The sequence below is a fragment of the Phalacrocorax carbo genome, chromosome 2, assembly GCF_963921805.1.
Source record: "Phalacrocorax carbo chromosome 2, bPhaCar2.1, whole genome shotgun sequence".
Classification (NCBI taxonomy): Eukaryota; Metazoa; Chordata; class Aves; order Suliformes; family Phalacrocoracidae; genus Phalacrocorax; species Phalacrocorax carbo.
The window spans coordinates 94,599,959-94,619,410 of NC_087514.1; the positions used below are offsets into that span (position 1 = coordinate 94,599,959).

A 19,452-nucleotide genomic window follows, 5' to 3' on the forward strand; every position below is an offset into this window, starting at 1 on the left:
CATGCAGTCGGAGTCCTCAGGTGAACATCCTCTCCTGGGTGTGCTCTCCAGTGCAGGAGGGGATCACTGCCCTACCAACAACCACCCCCTATAATTTTCCCCTTGTAAAATTATACTCGTCATTAAAGTCTGCTCCAGTTGCCTTTCAGTGATCTTTGTCTGATGACAGCACTGGCACTGACTGGATTATGCTTAATTAGGTACAAATGTTGCATGCTAATTGGCTGTTAAGCCTTGTACACAACTGTAATTAGGTAATACTTATCATATATTAAAATGACTATTATTTACTCCTTATCTGTCGTATTTGTTCTAATATGGAGTCATCAGTCTAGAAGGCACCAAGTGGAAAGGGTGTGGGAACCTCAGCGAAGACTACAAATTATAACTTGACAGCAACGCGATGAGAAGGTGGAGAAGAGAACAGAAGGATGGCTGAGGTGTAGGAAGGCCTCAGCAAGGCCTTTCTCAGGGAATATGATGTAATAAATGCACCAGTGCAAGTCCGTGAGAACAGCACTGAGATGCCAGGCCAAGGGGCTGCCACAGCAGCCCCAGGGTATATTAAGTGAAAGGCTACAAGCGAAAAAAACCTCTGAAAACTGCAGATTGAAGGCCTTTAGCAACAAGTAAGTACAAGCACTTAAGCACTGTGCAACAATTGGATAACACAACCCCCTCTAATCCTCATAAAAAAGACATAGTAATAGGGAGAGGGGTTTTGAGCATGTCCTGCACTCTGGGTACACACAGAGTTTCAAACTATCCCGTGCATTTGGAATGCATCCGTTGATGGGAAGGTCTGAGCTTTTATTTCTGAGTTTCATTGTGTGTACGATCTACCGTAGGTGAGGAAGATTAAAGAGTAAGGGACACCTAAATCTAGAAAGAACAAAACAAAGCTCAAGAGCTGAATGTCAGTAATTGCATCAGGTGCAAAAATACAATTAGTGACATTATAATTACTGAAATTAAATATCAATTTATATGAGTATGCACTATAATACTTTTGACAGCCTCAGACAGTGTGTGATATCAAATAAAAACAGGATGACAGCTCTCAATTTTATAAAGACGTAGTACTAGAATCATTAAAGATCACTTAAATGATTTTATTCTGTAAGATACAAGGACAGGAAAGGTTTTAGTGCACAGAGGATAAGTGTTTATAAATGCTCCATAAAACCATGCATACATCTGCAGCTATTAAGACACACAGCAGCTTTTCTAAAATACAAGCGTGGTACACAGAGTAACAAACCCTGCAGCAGCACCATGGAAAACTTTGGTCTGAAGGAGAGAGCGGTAAGAGGATCATTCCCTTTGGGATAGGACCCACCTCACTTCAGATGCTGCAGGCACACATGTTGCGCGCTAGTCTTGTGTCTTCCTCAAGTCTGTGTCTTCCTATAGTCAGCAGAGAGAAACAGGTACCACCGGAGACAATCCTTCCTATATAAATATCCATTTAGGATGCCTGGTGGTGAGATGAATCCAGGTGATTTCTCTCCCTTACTAATTTTCACAAGAGATCTTGCCATCTCCTGGAGAATATTCTCTCCAGCGTGCCACTCCAAGGTTGGCCCTTTAAGTGTGTGAGAGCTCTGCAGCCACAAGGCAGTGATTTTTTTCCATTCAAACCAGCTTTGTTTTCCTCTCCCACCTTCCCTCTTTCCTCCCAGTGTTTAGGTCCTTTTTGCTAGCAGAATAGCATTTTTTCCCCCCTGTTGCTAGGTTGGTAGCCTAGTTTCCCAAGGAAAGGAAACTTATGAGATCACACTGTCTGTGCAAGTGCCAGTCAGTCCCTCCTAAATAATTTTTTGAGGTTGTAAGCTGAGTTTGATCAAACCTGACAGGGGATGGAAGTCTCAAAGGTTTAAGCTGCCTACAAGTGCTGTCGAAGTAGGCAGGCAGAGGAAAAAAACCCTGGGAGTACATCCACTGCAGAAACACAACTGTATTACTAGACACCAGAGAGTCCATATATGAGACAGTCATTACCACTGAACACCACAGGAGATACAATTTCACAGATTCAGCAGCTCACAAGATGACTTGATTAATATGAGCATGAGCAAAATGTTCTTCTCCCCTTCTTCTAGAGCGCAAGGCTTCCAGTTACAGAGCAGCAGGGGGAGAGCTCAGAAACGACAGGCTGGCAGAGTGAATTTAGAGGTAATTGCTGCTCCTTCTCCTACCAGTACTCATGTGGAACTCTGCTCGACTTCCCTGTGACTCCAGTACCGCTGTTTGCATGATCTAGTTCACACAAAGGACACGACCAGAAACTTCAGACCACGGACTGATGCGAGCGGAGCAAGTCCTAAATTGCCGTGAGCTGGCATAGCTCCGCTGTAGTGACGCTGCCTTATAATGGGCCATCATTTCTAAGCGCAGCTCCATGACTAAGCGTCCAGCACATTTTTCTTTGCATTTGTCTATATTACAGTTGCTAATGGCAATTTGTTTGACATGAGCATGAGTCGGAGCATAAGCTAAAGACCAGCAAAAGCTGTGCCTGGTGCGTAGGCTGGCTCTCACTTATTCCTGCTGTGGCTTTTCCTAGAAAGTCAGCCGCCTCAGGACTGCCTGACTAGTAAGCCTGAACAAACTCCTCACAGTTCCTTATTAACACTAGCAATGGAGAAAACCAAGCTATTCACACAAGTGGGATTCAAAGAGAAGCTGAAATCACTGTTTACAGAAAAAACCAAAAACAACAACAACAACAAAACGCACAACAAACTAACCACTGCTGACATTAAAATGGAGACTGGGGAGTTGTGCAACTTTTTGTGTTCAGTGAAATATTGATGTTTTCTTCTTCTCCTAAGCCTTCTAAGTATTGATGTGCCAGATCTCTGATTTCGGTGGAGAGAGCGCAAATCACTGACGGCTAAAGAAAAGGGAAGAAAGGGAATGAAATGAACCTTTGAGGCACAGCAAAACAGGGAGCTCGACCGCAGTGAGTGACATGGCTGAAGATAGACTGGGATCTCTGCAAGAAGGACAGGTATGGCAACTTGTCTTCAACAGCCTAGCCAAGAGCACAGGCTGAAATTCACAACCTGAAATGCTTGCAGCGCAGCATCTGCATTAGGTAGGTATGCCACAACATTCTTTAAAACGAGGCTTCTTTGGAGGGAGATGTCAACCACAATTCTTGTGCACCCAGGGCTGAATGTTTTCTGTTACACAGCAGATCTGTGAAGCCACAGGGAAGCATCCTTTACCTATTATTTGTTGTTGTCGTTTCAATCCAGATGGTTTTCTTCTGATGAAAGCTAAAAGGTAAAATAAGATCATTCTAATTAATAATGCCTACCTCCTCATGTAGCATTTTTCACCCACCAAAGATCTCAAAGTGCTACTCCTATTTAATAGATAGTAGAAGTAAGGGTGAGGAAGATCAACTGAAATGTCTTGGCAACAGAATAAAACCAAGTCTTGCGTCACAGGACTAGTAAAAGGGACAAGGGCATCTATTAAGTCTCAATAAAAACCAAAGCTTAGGACAGTTTTCTGACATATTGGATCCTTAAATGAGGCATTGCAAAACTCATGTGACCAATGCTCCATGCTAACAAAATATGTTCTGGATTTTTCATCTGACAACATAATTTAGGGATTTCTTGGAACATGGGAAATGAAAAGGGGCAGTGGCTTTACAGGAATCATTCCTTTGCAAAGGCAGCTTGTGCCAGAGGACTGGAAAATTGGAAGTGTCCCAAAGGAGCACAGGAATGCATAAGACCTCCCTCACTACCCAGTCAAAATAAAATGCATTAAAAGGAGCATAAATAGCAAACAATCAATTTATTGCAAAACTTCTCGAACTTAAGATACCAGCAAAGAAAGACACTATACTAGACATGTGATTTGACTCTTGAAAAGGTGCATTTGGCAGAATTAGACCATGTACCTTACTGGTCCTGAAGTAGACTTACTGATAGTGTCTGCAGCAAAATAGGTGGTTTAAGGAGAGCTAAATCTGATTAAAACAATTCCTGTCAATATCAGTGATGTTCTTATGTTTTCTTCCTTTCTTCTTTCTTCTTTTTTTTTTTTTTTCCAGTTTGGTTGGCTGGGGTTTGGGGCTTTTTTTGTTCCCTGCCTTAGGGAGCATCAGTTTGAATATCCAGTAGTTTCCAAAGTGTTATAAAACCTGGTGGTATTAAAGTGGTATTAAAGGATGCACTGCCCACCCACTCTTGAGTCTGCTGCTCCACAGCAAAACAGGTGCCCTGCAGATTTGATCTTTGATGCTTGAGAGATTACTAAGTTTTTCACAGTCCTTAATAAATTGGTATCATAGGCAAGAAACCAGAAGGTGCGAAGTATGATGCACACACAAGCACTTCATATTTTGGTGGCATGAACCTGGAGTTCATATTTGGATAGCATCCCTGTCAGAGGCAGAACTGAGCATTCAAAATCCTTACCTAGGTAGAATACATATTGACTTTGGGGGATACTTTTTCCCAGAGAAGGGCTGTGTAAAGAAGGTCAGGATGAGTTGTTTGTCCCCTGCAGCGATGCTGTTTCTCTTGTTGAGGAAACTTCCAGCACCTGTGGGCATGGATTTCTGCTGGTGAAGAGCAGCACTCGGGTGAACTGATGGTCAGTCTCACCTTGACCTTCAGCAGACTGTTTCCATCTTTCCTTCATATCAACTTAGGAGAGAAAAAAACCAAACAAACAAAATAAAACAAACAATAAAAATGAAACAGCTAGGGCAGGGGCCACAGGCTGGGTTTCTGGTCATTTGAATCATTTAAACCAATTTCTGCAGTATCTCCTGAAAGGTAAAGCCTATGCCAACAGCCTGCCCATCCATTAGCAAACTCTTAGCTCAGGACTATGGGGCTTTGAGTAGGATCTTCTAACACAGACCCACCACGGGAATTTGAGGAGAAAGGAACAGCCAATAACTCACCAATGACAGTGCTGTGTCTCTCTCCCACATCACCTCCAGCTTTTCTTCTCACGGGTAGAACTGGGCAGGAGAAAGTCCTTAGCACAAAACAAATGAAAGCCACTTGGTGTACCACCACTACTGTGGGCCTTGGGTTGAAACTGTCCCTCAAGAGAAACAGCAGCCAGCTGGAAGTGTATTTGCCAACAGCACCATTGATCATCAGCTGCTCGTAGCCTAAAGCAACTCTTTCGGACAGCTAAAATTGCATCTGATTTTGTAACAGACTCCTCTGCAGTCCCCATCACTTTGCCTGCCCCCCCACCCCCACCCCCTCCAAAGAAAACCCCAAACCCCCTCCTTTGCCCTGTGTTGAAGAATGAAGTGGCTCTGAAAAATAACCTGGTTTGCTACCTCCTCCCACGAGTCCTGCCAACCACCTCCCACACCGGCCTCGCTCTGCAGCAGCCCTTAAGCCGATCTACAGCTAAAGTGAAGGAGAGAGAAAAGCTGGAGGAGGAAGACGAGGAAGAGGAGGAAGAGGGAAGAGGAAGGCAGAGAGGCTTCATACCCAGAACACCAGGGCTATTCCTGCTGCCCACCCTGGAAGCACTACCTCTGCATCAGGCAGGAGTAAGAGGTAGAATCTGGCTCTCTGGATTTAACAAGCTCACTTTCCTTTAATTGGGGCCATCAGGCACTGCAGTAGTGTACCTAATGGCACTAATTATTAATGAATCAGCACTGATGAATACGAAGGTTGAGCTGGCCTCTGTCTCCTTGGGTTGTCAGCCTTTCACAGAGCCTACTGAATTTCACTGGGCAGGAAAGCAATTGCACAGATTTAAACAGGGCTCTGGGAAGGAAGAGGGCTTGGGAGAGTAACCGATACATTTGGCCCTAGACTGTGCAGACCAGTCAGAGACCAACAGCATCTCGATGCTTCTTCTGAGGCAAAGATGTAGCCACTTGGAAAGTCCTGTGAGTAATGAGTACAGCACCTTACTTTTATATCACCCCAGCTTCCTCCTTAAGGACCAACCTGTTTGCCCTTGCTACCATTCAGTTTTCTTCAGTTTTGTGGCTCAAGCTTTTGCTCCCAGCACAGGCCTGCTCCATCTCCCTGTTACAGCTTTTGAACAGGAGTGGATGGGAAAGGGACTATTTTTTTTTAACCCCATTTAAAGCAAAATATTCGACTGCCACCACCTCAGCACAGTGCTGGCGCAGCCTCGCCGCGTCGGAGGGCAGCCCAGGCGGGCAGCAAGGCCCAGCCTTCCCTCCAGAGCTGAGCCAGGCTGCTAAAAGGTGGAGGCTGGCAGAGAGCAGCCGGTCGCCAAGCGCGGGTTCATCCAGCACTGACAGGGAAGGCAGGAGGCAGCTTTCTGCGGCCCTCCGGGGACTGCGGGGCTGCGGTTGCTCAGCCGGAGCTGGGGACAGGAATTAGGGCAGGCAAAGCCGCAATGGCTGCAACCCTCCCCGATTATCCAGCCAGCTAGAAAAGAACTGCCTTGTCTTTTGTTTCAGCCATGTGTGTTTTTTTTTCCGTTGATCTGGGTTTGGGCTTTTTTCTTATCTTTTCTTTTTTTTTTTCCCGCGTGTGTGTGTATGTCTATTTTTTGCTTAAGTAGGTGATGATCTTACTGTGCTTACTGTCAACGTTTAAATGCTTTTCTGTTGCGTTTTCTTCCCTCCCCAGTTCACCAGGTCACGTTTGCCCAGGAGTTAAGGGCTTGAACCTCTCCAGCTTTTGCTAAAGCAGCCGCTGCCTGGGCAGAGGGACCAGCCCTGCAAGTGACACCCCAGCCTCCCCCCCCCCAGCAGCCCCTGCCAGCCCTTACAAACCCTACAGGTGCAAGGCGACAGAAGGCAAACCGAGTACGCTCAGTCCCTTTCTGGGACTTGGGGGAGAGCTCATGTTTCCTTGGCCACAAAACAAGGCAAGACGGAGCAATCATCTTTGGATTAAAAAAAAGTAAATTATATTTATATACACACAGGCTTCAGAAATAACACCCGAAAGGGGCAGAAAAGGGAACAACCAATGCCTTGTGCATTGAGGGGCTCTTATAAAATGAATGGGGGGAAGGAGGGTAGGGAGTTTTTTCGTTGCTCGTGTTCCCCGAAAAAAAATCCCGAGCTGCCGGCGGGGAAAGCCTCGGTCGCCGGTTGCCCAGCGGGGGTAGATGAGCCGGCGGGCCCGGGGTTTGCGGCAGTCCCTGCCGCCTGTGCGGGAACTCCCGGGAGCGCACTGCAGGTTTCTGAGCAGCAAATAATTCCACCTTGCGCCCCGGCTCGCCCGGGCTGGCCGGTGGCCTCTCTGCGCCCCGGGGGTGGGCGCCCGACAATCAGAGGCCCGAAACGGGAGGCTTTTTGGGAGGTGTCTGGGGGGGCGGGGAGGGGGGGCGGGGAGGGGGGCGGGGGGGCCCCGGCCACCGGCCCCCTCCCCACCCGCTCGTCTCTTTTTTTCCCCGGTTTGCCACCGTTTTATCATTCGCCTCAACGGAGGGCTAACTGGGGGATGTGCTAATTATGGAGAGATTGTCCATTAGTAATTCAACCTCGCGCGAAGATAACTCCAGGCCACTAACGAGCTGGAAATCACCCCCTTATTACGGAGTTCCAGCTTTCTTCCGAGGGGCGAGGAGAAGCTGGGAGGCTCCCCCTCCCACCGGCCTTCGACGGGGGGCGGGCACCCTCCGGGGCACATCCCGGCGCCCAGCCGGGGGATGCCGGCAGCGGGCGGGACCGGCGCCCGGGCACCCCGGGGCGAAGCGAGCTGCCCGCCGTCGGAGAAATGTTCCCGGGGCCCAGCCGGCGAAGACAGCAGGCTGCGGAGCCCCTCGCACCCCTCTGTCCTCGGCAGCTGGCATTTCGTGCTACTGGAAATCGTAGCAGCAATGCCTGACCTCATGAATATAGAGATGTGCAAGGAAAAATCAATTTAGGTCTAGATCCGCTGTGGGGAGGGAAAAATAACCCAAATCGTTTAAACAAAGCTTTGGTCTCGAGGGTTTTCCTTTTTCTTTGGTGGTGGTGGGGGTTAAATCTAGAGGGAGGGCAAAGGCAAAGAAAATGCAAGCAGACCTGGGTCTGCTGAAGCGAGGCTGAGCCCTGCAACCCCCCCCCAACACAGCCATAATGTATTTTATCATTAAAAAATCAACATTGCTTCCAGTGGTAAAGGCGCCTGGCTCCAGTTCCTGAGCGCATTCGTTGCTGGGATTCAATCCGTTTGGGAAATGCAGATTGGCTTGCGACCCACTGTTTGATTTATGAACTGTTACATTTGCTATTGCTTACGCATTACATTGCGGACCTCGGGAAGGAAGGGGAGCAGGGAGAGGAGGCGAAGGGGAGAGAGACCCTGCCACCCTACACTTCGGCAAAGCGGGGCTATTGCACAGGCAACGGCTACCCACCGGAATAAATCACCTCAAACCAATTCGCGGCCCCTACCTCCCCGTCACCCACCCACCCACCCCCGGTCGCCAGCTGGGCGTCCGTAAAAAGGACGTGTTTGCTCTCCGATGTGTATTTCCTTTATAAAGGCATCAGGCGCCTATAAATAGCTGAGGTTAGAGCAGCTTCTGCTGCGAAATCAATACCCCGTTCCCCCCTTCCCCTTGCTCCCTCGGCTGAGCTGCCTTATTAATTATGAAAGGACTCCTCTGCGCCCCGGCTCCAGCTCCGCAGCCTCCTCTTTAATGGTGGTTGCTGCCTTCCCTCCGCCGGGGCTCCGCGCCGTTCCGCCCCGCTCCGCGCCCGCGGGACCGCCGCGCCCCCCGCCCCTCCGCCCCGGCCGCCGCTGCGCGGGCGCTTCCCCGGCAAAGGGGGGTGCTGCGCTTCGGGGTCTCGGGGGGGGGGGGGGGGAGGGAGGAGGAGGGGAGGATTTACACCGTATTTTTGAGAGAGAAATGAAAAAGAAAAAAAAGGAAAAAAGGAAAAAAAAAAAAGGAAGGCTGAGACTCACCAGTTCAGCCGCCCTGCCCTTGTTTGAACTGAAATTGTCGTGTTCATCAAGGGATCGGTTCGGGATTTAGCCTTCCTTGCCTTAAAAGCCCTGTCCTTTTCGAGATACTCTAAGCATATTTTATAAAAAGGACGACACCCTCATTTCAAACAATAACTTTTATTTTATACTTCTGTCTATACTTTGTAGCAAATCTTTTTTTTTTTGCTGAATTGACTTTATAATAAACTTTTGTTTAAATTACATTTTTCTTCTCTTTTAAAATCAAGGCTCTTTTTTTTTTTTCAAAATCATTTTGCTGTTGTTGGCGTTTTGTTTTGTTTTTCTTCAGGTTTACATTTAAGCCCCCTTTTGTGATCTCTACAGTTGGATATTCAGGTATTTTACTGGTTATGTGTAACATCTAAAACAAAGAGGAGGAAAAAAATTAAAGGCAGTGAATTCGGAAAGATGCCTTCGAACAGCAAGTAAAGGTAAACTCTCAGAGATCTGTTAGCAGCATTCCTTCACTCCTCCGGCCATTTAGATACATCTCTTTCTCTCGCTCTTCCCTTCCTTCCTTCCTTGCTTCCTTCCTTCCCTATCTGTTCGCATCCCCCCCGCCCTTCTCTCTCTCTTTTCCCCTCGAGAAAAATGTTCTTTTTTTTTCTTTTTTCTTTTTTTTTTTTTTTTCAGTGGAATGACCAAAAAACAAGCGACTGTGGAGGAAAGATGAGAGATTGTGAATTATTCACCATATGCTTCACACGTGGACATCTTCCTTGAATTCATCGCCAGTGCCTTTTTTTTTGCCTGCGTTTTTGTTCTCGCCTCGCACACTGCCACATTTTTAGAGGAGCCCGTGGCCCGCCGGGAGGTACCCCGGCCGATTACAGCCTTAGCATTAGGTGGCCCAGAGCCGTTCCTGAGATTGCTTTTGCACAACAAGGGCTCGAGTTTGTGTTTCTATCTTTTTTTTGTTTTTGTTTTTGTTTTGTTTTTTCTATTTTTGATTCGAAGCGATAGTAAAGCTGAGGTCCGATTTGGGCTGCGCGCCGCTGCCTGTTTGGTAACATTTGGCAAATAAAACACAAAAAAAAAAAAAAAAAAGAAAAAAAAAAAAAAGGAGAACGCTTCCACAGTCCTACATGGGTGTTTCACCATCATCAGCCACCACCACCACCATCATCATCATCAACCACAGAAAAGCACAACGTCCCCAAAGCAACGGATGGACACTTCCTCTATAGATCCAGCACATGGAGGGGGTGTGGGTGTGGGTGTGCTCGCCCCCCCTAGAAAGGCAGCCAGGTCACTAGCGCGGCCCACAGAGCCGCCAGGAGCAGGGGCAAAGCCGGCGGGAGGAGGGACGGTGCCGCGCCGCTGCCGCCTCCGCACAGTTCAAATAAGCTGCCTTGGAAATCGAGGTTTTTGGATTCCCGTCTCAATTTCTCCCAGAGGTCTGTCGCTCCTTCCTGGCAATCGGTGAGCGCTGTGAGGGTGCAGGCGTGGAAATCATCCCAGTACCTGCAGGAGGGGAGAGCAGCCGGCATCAAAACAGGCACGCACCCACCTTCCCGAGGGGTGGGGTGGGATGGGGGAGATGGAGGGGGCGCCCCTCGGGCCCGACGACCCCCCGACGGCGGAGCTGAGCGGGGACATGCCTTTAAAGGGGGCTGGCGCCCGGCGGGGAGGAGCCGCCGCCTCCCCCGCCCTAAAAACCCGGCTCCTGCCCCCCCCCCTCCCCCCGAGACACCTGTTTCTGGGAGAGATCCTCGGCCCCTTGCCTTCCCCGGGCTTCCCCACAGCCCGTCCCGGGCACAGGCTTTGCCCTGGGCAGCGGCTCCCCTGTCTGCTCCCGCGGGGGTGCCGCTGGCTGCCGTTTCGGGGGGCCCCCCCTCCCCAACCCTGCCTCCGGCACCAGTCCCAGCTGGACGGGAGGGAGCAAAAATTGGTTGGTGGGTCTCTGCCGGAGGGGGTCTTTGCCTGACGGGGGGAGAGGGCATGCGCCCCTTGGCGCCCACAGGCTCGTCCCGGGGGTTCTTCGTCACCGGTGGGAGAGGGCAGATGGGGGTGGGAAAAACATCGCTTTTCCCAGGCGGAGGCGGCAATCCAGAGGGTCCCGGTGCGGCGTAAAGAAACCCTCGGGAGGGATCCCCTGGGGCGGGAGCGGGCCCTGGCTGCATGGTCAGGAAGGGAGGAGAAAGAGGAGGAGGAGGAGGGGAAAGAGGAGGAGGAAGGAACATCTTCCCCTCCTGTGTGCCCGCACCGGCCCGCGGCGCGGGGGACTCCCCATCCATTGCTAGGGGTCTGTGTGCAGCGAAGGGTTTCTCCTTCTCCAGGATAATTTCCAGCTGTTCCCACACAGTTTTTCCTTTTTTCTTTTAATTCTCTTGTTCAGGGGGTCTGGTCCGGGGTTTGCCACCAGGACCCGTCCCACTGCCCCACCTAGGAGGGGGAGGGGGGGCGGGCGGACCTTCTCTCCCTGCGTCTGGGTTATCGAAAATCACCCTGAATCTGCCTTTCTTTCTCCTATTTACCCCTTTCCTCAAGGCAGGAGTCTGCAAATTTGGATCTTGATTTTTCTTTCTTTCTTTCTTTCTTTCTTTTTTAAGTAGTCCTACAGCCTCTAATTTATGAGCACTCTAAGCTGGTTGTAGACTCCCAATGTTTGCTACATTTGTAATAAATAATGAGATACTGAGAAGCCAGAGTCTGAGAGTGTGCCTCTCCTGCAGTATTTCTGCTGTAATTGCATCTCCCAAAGGAAAATTAAATCTTTCCCCATCTTCTTTCAATACACATCCCGGCACAGGGTAAAGGCAATCGGGTGGTGGAAGGTGGTCAGGGAAAGGGTCTTGCTTGGAAAATAAGTACTTTTTTACAGGTGGGCACCACGTCTGGTCCAGCACTCCAGGGCCAAAATATTAGGCCACTGCTGCCCTTGGGTATTTATTCCTCATGCAGGACACAACGTAAACCCCAACCCAGCATTTACAGCGAGGTGCCAGCCTTAGTAGGTGCTTGGCTCAGAAATCTCTAGGTAGAAAGAGAGAAGGGTTACAGAGTTTTCTTTTTTCTCCTTTCCTTTCCTTTCCTTTCCTTTCCTTTCCTTTCCTTTCCTTTCCTTTCCTTTCCTTTCCTTTCCTTTCCTTTCCTTTCCTTTCCTTTCCTTTCCTTTCCTTTCCTTTCCTTTCCTTTCCTTTCCTTTCCTTTCCTTTCCTTTCCTTTCCTTTCCTTTCCTTTCCTTTCCTTTCCTTTCCTTTCCTTTCCTTTCCTTTCCTTTCCTTTCCTTTCCTTTCCTTTCCTTTCCTTTCCTTTCCTTTCCTTTCCTTTCCTTTCCTTTCTTTTCCATGTCCATCGTTTTCTGATTTTCTGGGAGCAAAATCAGAAAAAAAAATTCCAAACATATTTATGCGTAAGGACCTTATCTCGTTTCTAAATGCTATTTTCTCCTTTTTATTCTTGTTTTTGGGTTTGTTTTGCTGTTGTTGTTTGTTTTGTTTGTATGTTTGTTTTTTTTTTTTAATCGGCGATGGGGAGGTTGTGCCGGAAAACAGCAATAGGGAGACGGGAGGATACCCTGTGCAGCCGGATTTGTTTTTTTCCCCAGACGTACCGAAAATGCTGGTTGATGCTTTCCCGGACCCCGGCAGCCGCCCCAGGTTTCCCTCCCCCTGGTAAGATCTGCTGCCCTGAGCTCTGGGAAAAACAACCCCAAATTTAGGGCTCCTCCAGGCTGTCCCAGTTCCTCCAGCTTCGGAGAGGAATTGGGAAGGAAAGGAGCAGGAGCCTATTTTGCAAGGCGAGCACTTTTTTCCCGTTTATTATTTTTTTGTAGTTGTTTTCCTTTTTCTGATTTTTTTCCCCTTTATCGTTGCCCCTTCCTTCTCCTCCCCTCTGTGCCAGGAGCGGGGCGAAACTAGGGGGAAATGGGCTTTCCCCGGGGGCCGGGGGGGCCCCGAGCGGCGCGGGGCGATTAAGATCGTGGCTGGGCTCTTTTCTTTTTCATGACATTTTGTCTTCCGAAGAATAGCCTCTCCAGCGCCTGATGTCCCAGGCCGGGGAGAGCTGCCTTCACCAGGCCTGCCTCTGCTTTGAGCGCCCAGGGGGACCCCGGGGACCCCCAGTGAGCGTGGGTGCCGAAGGCAGCCATAAGGACGGGGATAACAACCCCCGTGCAACTGGGGTCAAGACCCCAGTGCAAAGCAGAAGGGAAGAAGGGAAGGAATACGAGCGAGGAGCTGGGGGTGCGGGGGGAACCCCCCCACCCAGATTAACGGAGGGAAAAACTAAAAAAAGCATTTTAAAAACTCCCTCCAGACTTCACTGTTCCCCAAGCCCGGCCCGGCCCCAAGGCAGTGCGCTTGGAGGGACCCTGGAGCACAGAGTCCGACCCCAAAACACCAAACCCCGCGTTACTTCTGTTGCTTCCCTTCCCACTTGCCCCCCTCGCCCAGCCCCGGGTGACCCCCGGTCCCCTTCTCCCCCCGCGGCCCCCAAGGAGAGAGGAAAAACCTACGCGCAGATCGTTTGGAGATTTCTCTTGTCGTCCAGGTCCTGCGGGTAGTTGGCCATGTTATCGCCCAGCCGCAGCAAACAGTCCGAGAAGCCCCTAAAGACCGCATCGCACCGCCCCGCCGCTCTCACCGCCTGCACCAGGTACGCTGGGGGGGGGCAGGGGCACAGGTCAGCTCCGCCGGCCCCCGCCCCCCCTCGTCCCTTCCCCCCCTCCCCCCGACCCCCCCATTGATAAAGGCGGCGATCTGGGGGCGGTGGGGCCGAGCCAGGGTCGCCATCGGGTACTCGGGGACGTGAGTCAGGGGCTTTTCGCTCTTTGCTTTTTTTTTTTTTAGCACCGGGATTCTCGGTGCCCGTGGCTTAACGCTGTCGATTTCAGTTCTTTTTTCTCTTTTTCTTTTTTATTCTTTTTTTTTTTTTTTTTTTTTTTTTTAATTTGAGGGGTGAGGAGGAGGGGAGGCCGGGTGAAGATGCGCTGCCTGCTTCTCCCCGGACTTGCTCCTTTGTTAGAAAATTCCTCCTGGAAGCAGCGGGCGCGTTTCTCCCTACAAACACGGGCGCACACGCCCGGCTCCCCCTTGCCCGGGTCGCTTGGCAAATACCGTGCAACACTCAGCGGGAACAACAACAACAACAACAACAACAAAATAATCATTAAAAATTTCTCTAGAAATAGCTGAGATAAAGGCACGAAAAGAAGCCGCCCCCAAAGCCACGCAGGCAGCTGCGAGGGCGCCGGCCCCGCGGCTGCGTGGGCTCGGGGCAGCGGGGCCGAAGGGGCAGGGGTGAATCCCGCTCCCTCATCCCCGCTGCCCCGGGCACCCTCCGGGATTGCGCTGGGGAACGGCTAAACCCGGTGAAATTACAACAGTAGCAAACCCAAGAACGCCCGCTCGCAACCGGGGAAAGAAAATGAATTACGGCGTGCGTGGGATGGCTCCTCCCGGGTGTCCGGGGCTGCCGCGGGAACGGGACGGGACGCGGGGACATTGCTCCTGCTGCTGCTGCACGACGCGACACGCAGGAGTCACGCCACGGCCTGTGAGGCCGCGCGGCACCACGCACACACCCGCAGCAGCCTCAGCCCCAGCCGGCGGTCTGGGGTACCCGACACGCGTGGGGGATGCCGATCCCTAACCGCGGGGCTTGGGGACGCCGCGGTGTCCCTGGGCCCGGCCTCGGCCCCGGGCAGAGCAGTTGGGGTGTCGCTGCGGCCAGCGGGGGTGGGAGGGGTTCCCCCCCCTTTTCGGAGGAACCCCCGCCCGCCCACACCGCCGGGTGGGGGTCCCCACCCGATCCGTCTCCCCAGGACGTGGCTGTGGCGGGGTGCGTGTGCCTGTTTCCTTGCCGGGCCCCGGTTACAGGCTAAATGGCTGACTCCAGAAGAGACTGTTTCAACCCAGATCCCCCTCTCGCCGTTTGATTCATCGCTAACACGGCTTGGTGGCCACTCCCCTCTACACACACACACCGGCACCAGCCGCCACATCAAAAACCCAGCAGGCTACAGACATTGGCTACGGTGGAAAAAAAAAAATAAAAAAGCCAGGCAAACAAATAGAGAAGAGCTGAGGACCATCCCGAGGGCAAAACCATGTCCTACAAAACCCGCGCCACCCCGCTCCGGCAGCTACAGGGGGAGAGGGGAGGGGATGTTGCCACGAATTTCTCAGAAAACGTGACGCGCTGAACTGAAAATACGGGGTGCGAAAGGGCCCGGGGAGGGAGGGTGGTAGAGGGTCAGGTTTGGGAGCAGCGGGGCTCAGAGCATCCCCCGCCTCCGAGGGGCGGCCTGACCCCCTGTGCCCGCGCCGCTCCCTCCGCACAGGGTACCCCCGCTCCAAAAATCTCCCTAAATCCCGCCACCACCACCACAAAGAAAATAAAAAGCAAAAGCGGAGAGGCGAGGGAAACGACAGCGGGATTCCTCTTGAACTAGGTCGCCTGTGTTTTGCCGTGGCCCCGACCTGCACACACACCTCCTCCCCCCTTCACAGCCAAGAGTGTGCAGCAATTTGCAATGCAGCAGGAGGGCAGGAGCCGTCCGGAGCGGACCGTGCCCCTTCCCGAAACCCGCTCCCCGTCGTCCCAGTCCCCCTGCCCTTCAGCTGCGCCTGGTCCAGCCCTCCCGTCCCCGGGCGCCTTCTGCGGAGACTCGGTCCCCGCGCCTCCCTAAATGTCAGGGATTTCGGACAGTCCCGATCCCCGCTGCCCCCCAAAAATGGACAAATAAATTTATTTTTTTAAAAGCCCTGGTGCTGCTGCGGGAAGCCTAGACATTTTGGGAACGAGCCGAACATCCATTTCATACGAACCTTTTACCGGGGACGGGGCAAAAGCAAATGGCCCTTTGCAAACCCCACACCGACAACCAGAAGCTGATTTCGGGGGAGGGAGGGAGGGGGGGAGGGAAGGAGGGAGGGAGTGGGGAGAAGGTTACCCGAAATACCGAAGGAGGAGCAGAGAGGAGCTTCAAAAGCCGTCCTCTCCCAGGGCACCGCAAAGCGACCGCACCGCCACCATCTCCGCGGTGTGCAGCAATATTTGGGGGTAACTTTCCAAATGACAGCTTGTGCTCCCGCCAGCCCGGGGACGGCGGCTCCCAGCGGCTCTAGCTACCTTTGGAAATTTCACCGTGAATAATATCCTCCCTCGGTCGGATCAAATAAACACAAATGAGAGAAATTCCTCCTCCTCCTCACGAACGAAAGAACGAACAATCAAACAAACAAACAAAAAATATGCAAGGACTGAAATTAAGGAAGACATCCAAATAATGCCTTCCCCCTTCTTTCTCTGACAGTACAGAAAATGGCCTTCTGAAGAGTTCAGCCTCATTTAAAATGAAATGGTAATACCAATGGAGGGGTTTGCATCCTATATCCACATTTTCCAGAGGTCAACATTTCATCGCAATATTTCTTTTTTTTTTTTTTCTTTTCTCCATGAGGAAATGTTCAAGGATTTTTGCCTCCTCCTTTCCTCCCTTTCTTCTTCTCCCCTCTATTTTTTTTTCCTCTTCTTTCTTTTGGTACCCACAAAATGCTGCAGAGATTGTCTGGAGAGGAGGGTGACCGAGCAAAAGGATCTCTAAATAGCAATGCCAAGCATTTTTTTTTTTTTTCTACTGTAGCAGAATTCCTTCGCAGGCAAATATTTTCAAAGGTCTCTTCACACCTGACAATCTGGATAATAAAGACGCGCTTTAATCGCCCTTGCCTTGAAGCCCGGTTTTGAATCACGCTGGGGAACATACATATTCCATATATAATCTTTAAATTTTGCCCACACAGGACCAAACTGGTCATTAACTTGGAGACTGTTTAATGTCTGTAACTCAAAAAATTTTCAAACACGAAATGTTGAATAAAACGAACCTGAGAGCAAACCAACAAGAAGAGCCAGCGAAAAAACCCAAGATATTAAACAAAACCAGCAACGAACACACAAAAACACATACTGGCGTGGAGGGAAACCTGTTCTATTTTAAGTAACTTAACATATATAGAAATTTTTTGGACCCGCTCGTTTTTTGACAGTGGTCCGTCGAGCACAAAATCAACGATCGGGCGGTGGGACTTCGCGATTTCTTAATAATTTTTATTTCTTTAATCCTCACATTCGGCTGCATTTTTTTAATAAGTTAGCGTTCGGTTTTGTTTGTTTTTAGGCTGCTCTGCAAATGAGAAAGCCTCCAAGTTCCCAAAGGGACCCCTTCGCTTGTCCCCTGATTTTCTGGAAAAAAACCCCAACCAAACACAAAAAAAAACCCAAAACCCAACCACAAACCCAAAAACCCAAACCCACAACTTTCCAGCTAGATCTCTCGCAAGCCATTTTGTGCCAGTTCTTATTTCTCTGTCCCTCGGGGAGGGTGGGGAAGATTTCTTAGCACTGGAGTGCCCAAATTGTCGGTGATGAGGAATGCAGGGGATATCCGAAAAGCAAATACAAATGCGGTCGTCCGTGGGGACGGCGAGAATAGGGGGAGAAAGAGGAAGAATAAGAGGGGGAAAAATAAACAGAGTATGAACGAGCATGCACTGATTTCGGAAAACGAACAACAAAAGTGATTTAAGAGGAATAAGAAATGGGCTCCCTTCCCCTGCGGACCCCCCTGCCTCGGCAGCGTGAAGAACCGCGAAGATGCCACCGGGAAGAAGGCAGAGGTTGCGGGGAGCGGGGGTCCCTCCGCCGCCCCAAACCGCGGCCGCCAGCGCAGGTTATTCAGACATTCCGCTTCTGCATGCATCAGCCGGGCTTTGGTGCGCACAACTTGATACCGAATTTGGCAGTCCACTTACCTATCTGTACAGCAAGGATCAGAGAAATATATCTGCCGTTCAACTTAAGTCCCATCCTACATTTAGTAAAACCATTTGCGGCTGCAGATCTTTAAATAGTTACTTTGGAGAACGTGGGGGAAAGCTGAAAAATAGGCATTGCCAACAAGTTCCGAGCAGCGGAGGACTTTGCAGACAAGGGGGGGAGACAAGAGGAGAAGGAGAGAAAGAGGGAGGCAGAGGGAGAGGGCGAGGAGGACTAGCTGGGAATGGTTCGCTCCATTAGGAGGGGGCGGAGGAAGTACAGCCTCACGCCCACCACCGGCCCTGACGCGGGGGGATGACACGGCCCGGGGATTTTTTCCCCTTCTTTTTCTTCTTCTTCTTTTTTTTTTTTTTTTAAATGTGCACCTTGGACGAGAAACGCCATTTATAGGCATCACAGGCTGGGTTTATCCGCTCTCCCTGTGCCCCCCCGCCCCATTAATCGCCGAGAAACTTCCCCCCCCCCCCCCCGAGCTCCTCCTGCCCCGTGTGGCGGCGGGGAGTAGGTGGGGGCGGCAGCCGGGACCGTCCCCCCGGGGCGGGAGGGATGCGGAGGCGGGGGGGGGGAACGCTCACACACGCACACACAGACACCCGCACACACACAGACACAGACACAGACACGCAGACGGAGGAGCCGCCCCGCCGGGGGTGGGGAAAGCACGGCAGAACCCCCCCCCGCCCCCGGGCCGCCCCGTCGGGGCTGGCCGGCCCGGCCCCCGCGCTGCAGAGCGGGGAGGAGGAAAAAGGGAGGTGCGGGGGTCCCCTCCCCCTGCCCGCCCCTCCCCCACCATGACGTCACCCCCAGGCTGAGGGGGGGGGGGACGGGAGGGGGGAAGCTGGTCTCTCCCGGCCCTGCTGCCCGTGCTCAATCCCAGTGGCAGCAGCCCTGCTGTGGGACTGCAGAGGGTGGCGCGGGGAAAGGGGTCACGCGTGGGGTAGCCCCGGGGAGCCGCAGTGGGGCCGACTGGAGTCTGCAGGCCACAGCATTTTATCCTCTAGGACAGGCTACAGGTGTGGCAGGGCTGGGTGGAGGAGATGGTGCCGGCCGAGGCTACATGGAGCACTGCCCGGGACAGGGCTTGGCCTGGTGTGCTCCTGCAGCCTAACGCCCTCCTGGGACCCTCCTCAAGGCCATCCTGGCCTGGAGAGCAGTGTGGGAGGAACCCAAAGGTGCCGGCATGGGCTTCTCCTGGTGCAAAGTAACCAATCAAACCCCCCATCCTACAGCCTTCCCCCTGGGCTCTTCCACTGCAAAGTAATTCCCCCCCAGTTCAGCCCTGACCTTCACTGGCCATCTGTAGCATCTCCAGGAGCCAAAGAGGGACTGGTTGGAAGGAGAACTACTGTTGACCTTCACTCCCCCCAGTCCCAGGTCCCCCACTCTTTGCAATCCCACCGTGCCGGCAGTGTTGCAGCGGCCTAGACCAGCTGGGCTTCCTGTTGGTCCCTCTGCTTTACAAACCGCCCATGACAATCCTAAGACCTCAGTGACAGAGTGACAGCAGCTGCCAGGCTGGGTCCCCATGATCCCCATGGGCTGCAAATGACTGTAGCCCACCAGGCAAGGACAGAGATTGCACGGGGTTAAATGAATCAGTGCAACTGGAAGTGAGGAAACTGGAAGGCAAGATGAAAAGCTTCCTTGCAAAGACCTGCATTCACAAAATAGTGCTGGTGAATGCCATTGGCTCTTTGAGTCTACCTAATGCGTACAGGGGCAGCCTGCACATGCA

The 19,452-nt window shown here is 51.7% G+C and overlaps 1 protein-coding gene across 1 annotated transcript; it reads right to left on the reverse strand.

The window, feature by feature from the left end:
- Positions 1 to 9,031: 9,031 nt before the first annotated feature.
- On the reverse strand, positions 9,032 to 18,327 carry NRN1 (neuritin 1). The gene is made up of 3 exons (XM_064443550.1): positions 17,693 to 18,327; positions 13,390 to 13,534; positions 9,032 to 10,394 (listed from the first exon to the last, which is right to left on the reverse strand). Exons 1-3 carry the CDS (start codon positions 17,745 to 17,747, stop codon positions 10,163 to 10,165), a joined length of 432 nt encoding a protein of 143 aa, XP_064299620.1. The 5' UTR covers positions 17,748 to 18,327; the 3' UTR covers positions 9,032 to 10,162.
- Between the last annotated feature and the right edge of the window lie 1,125 nt (positions 18,328 to 19,452).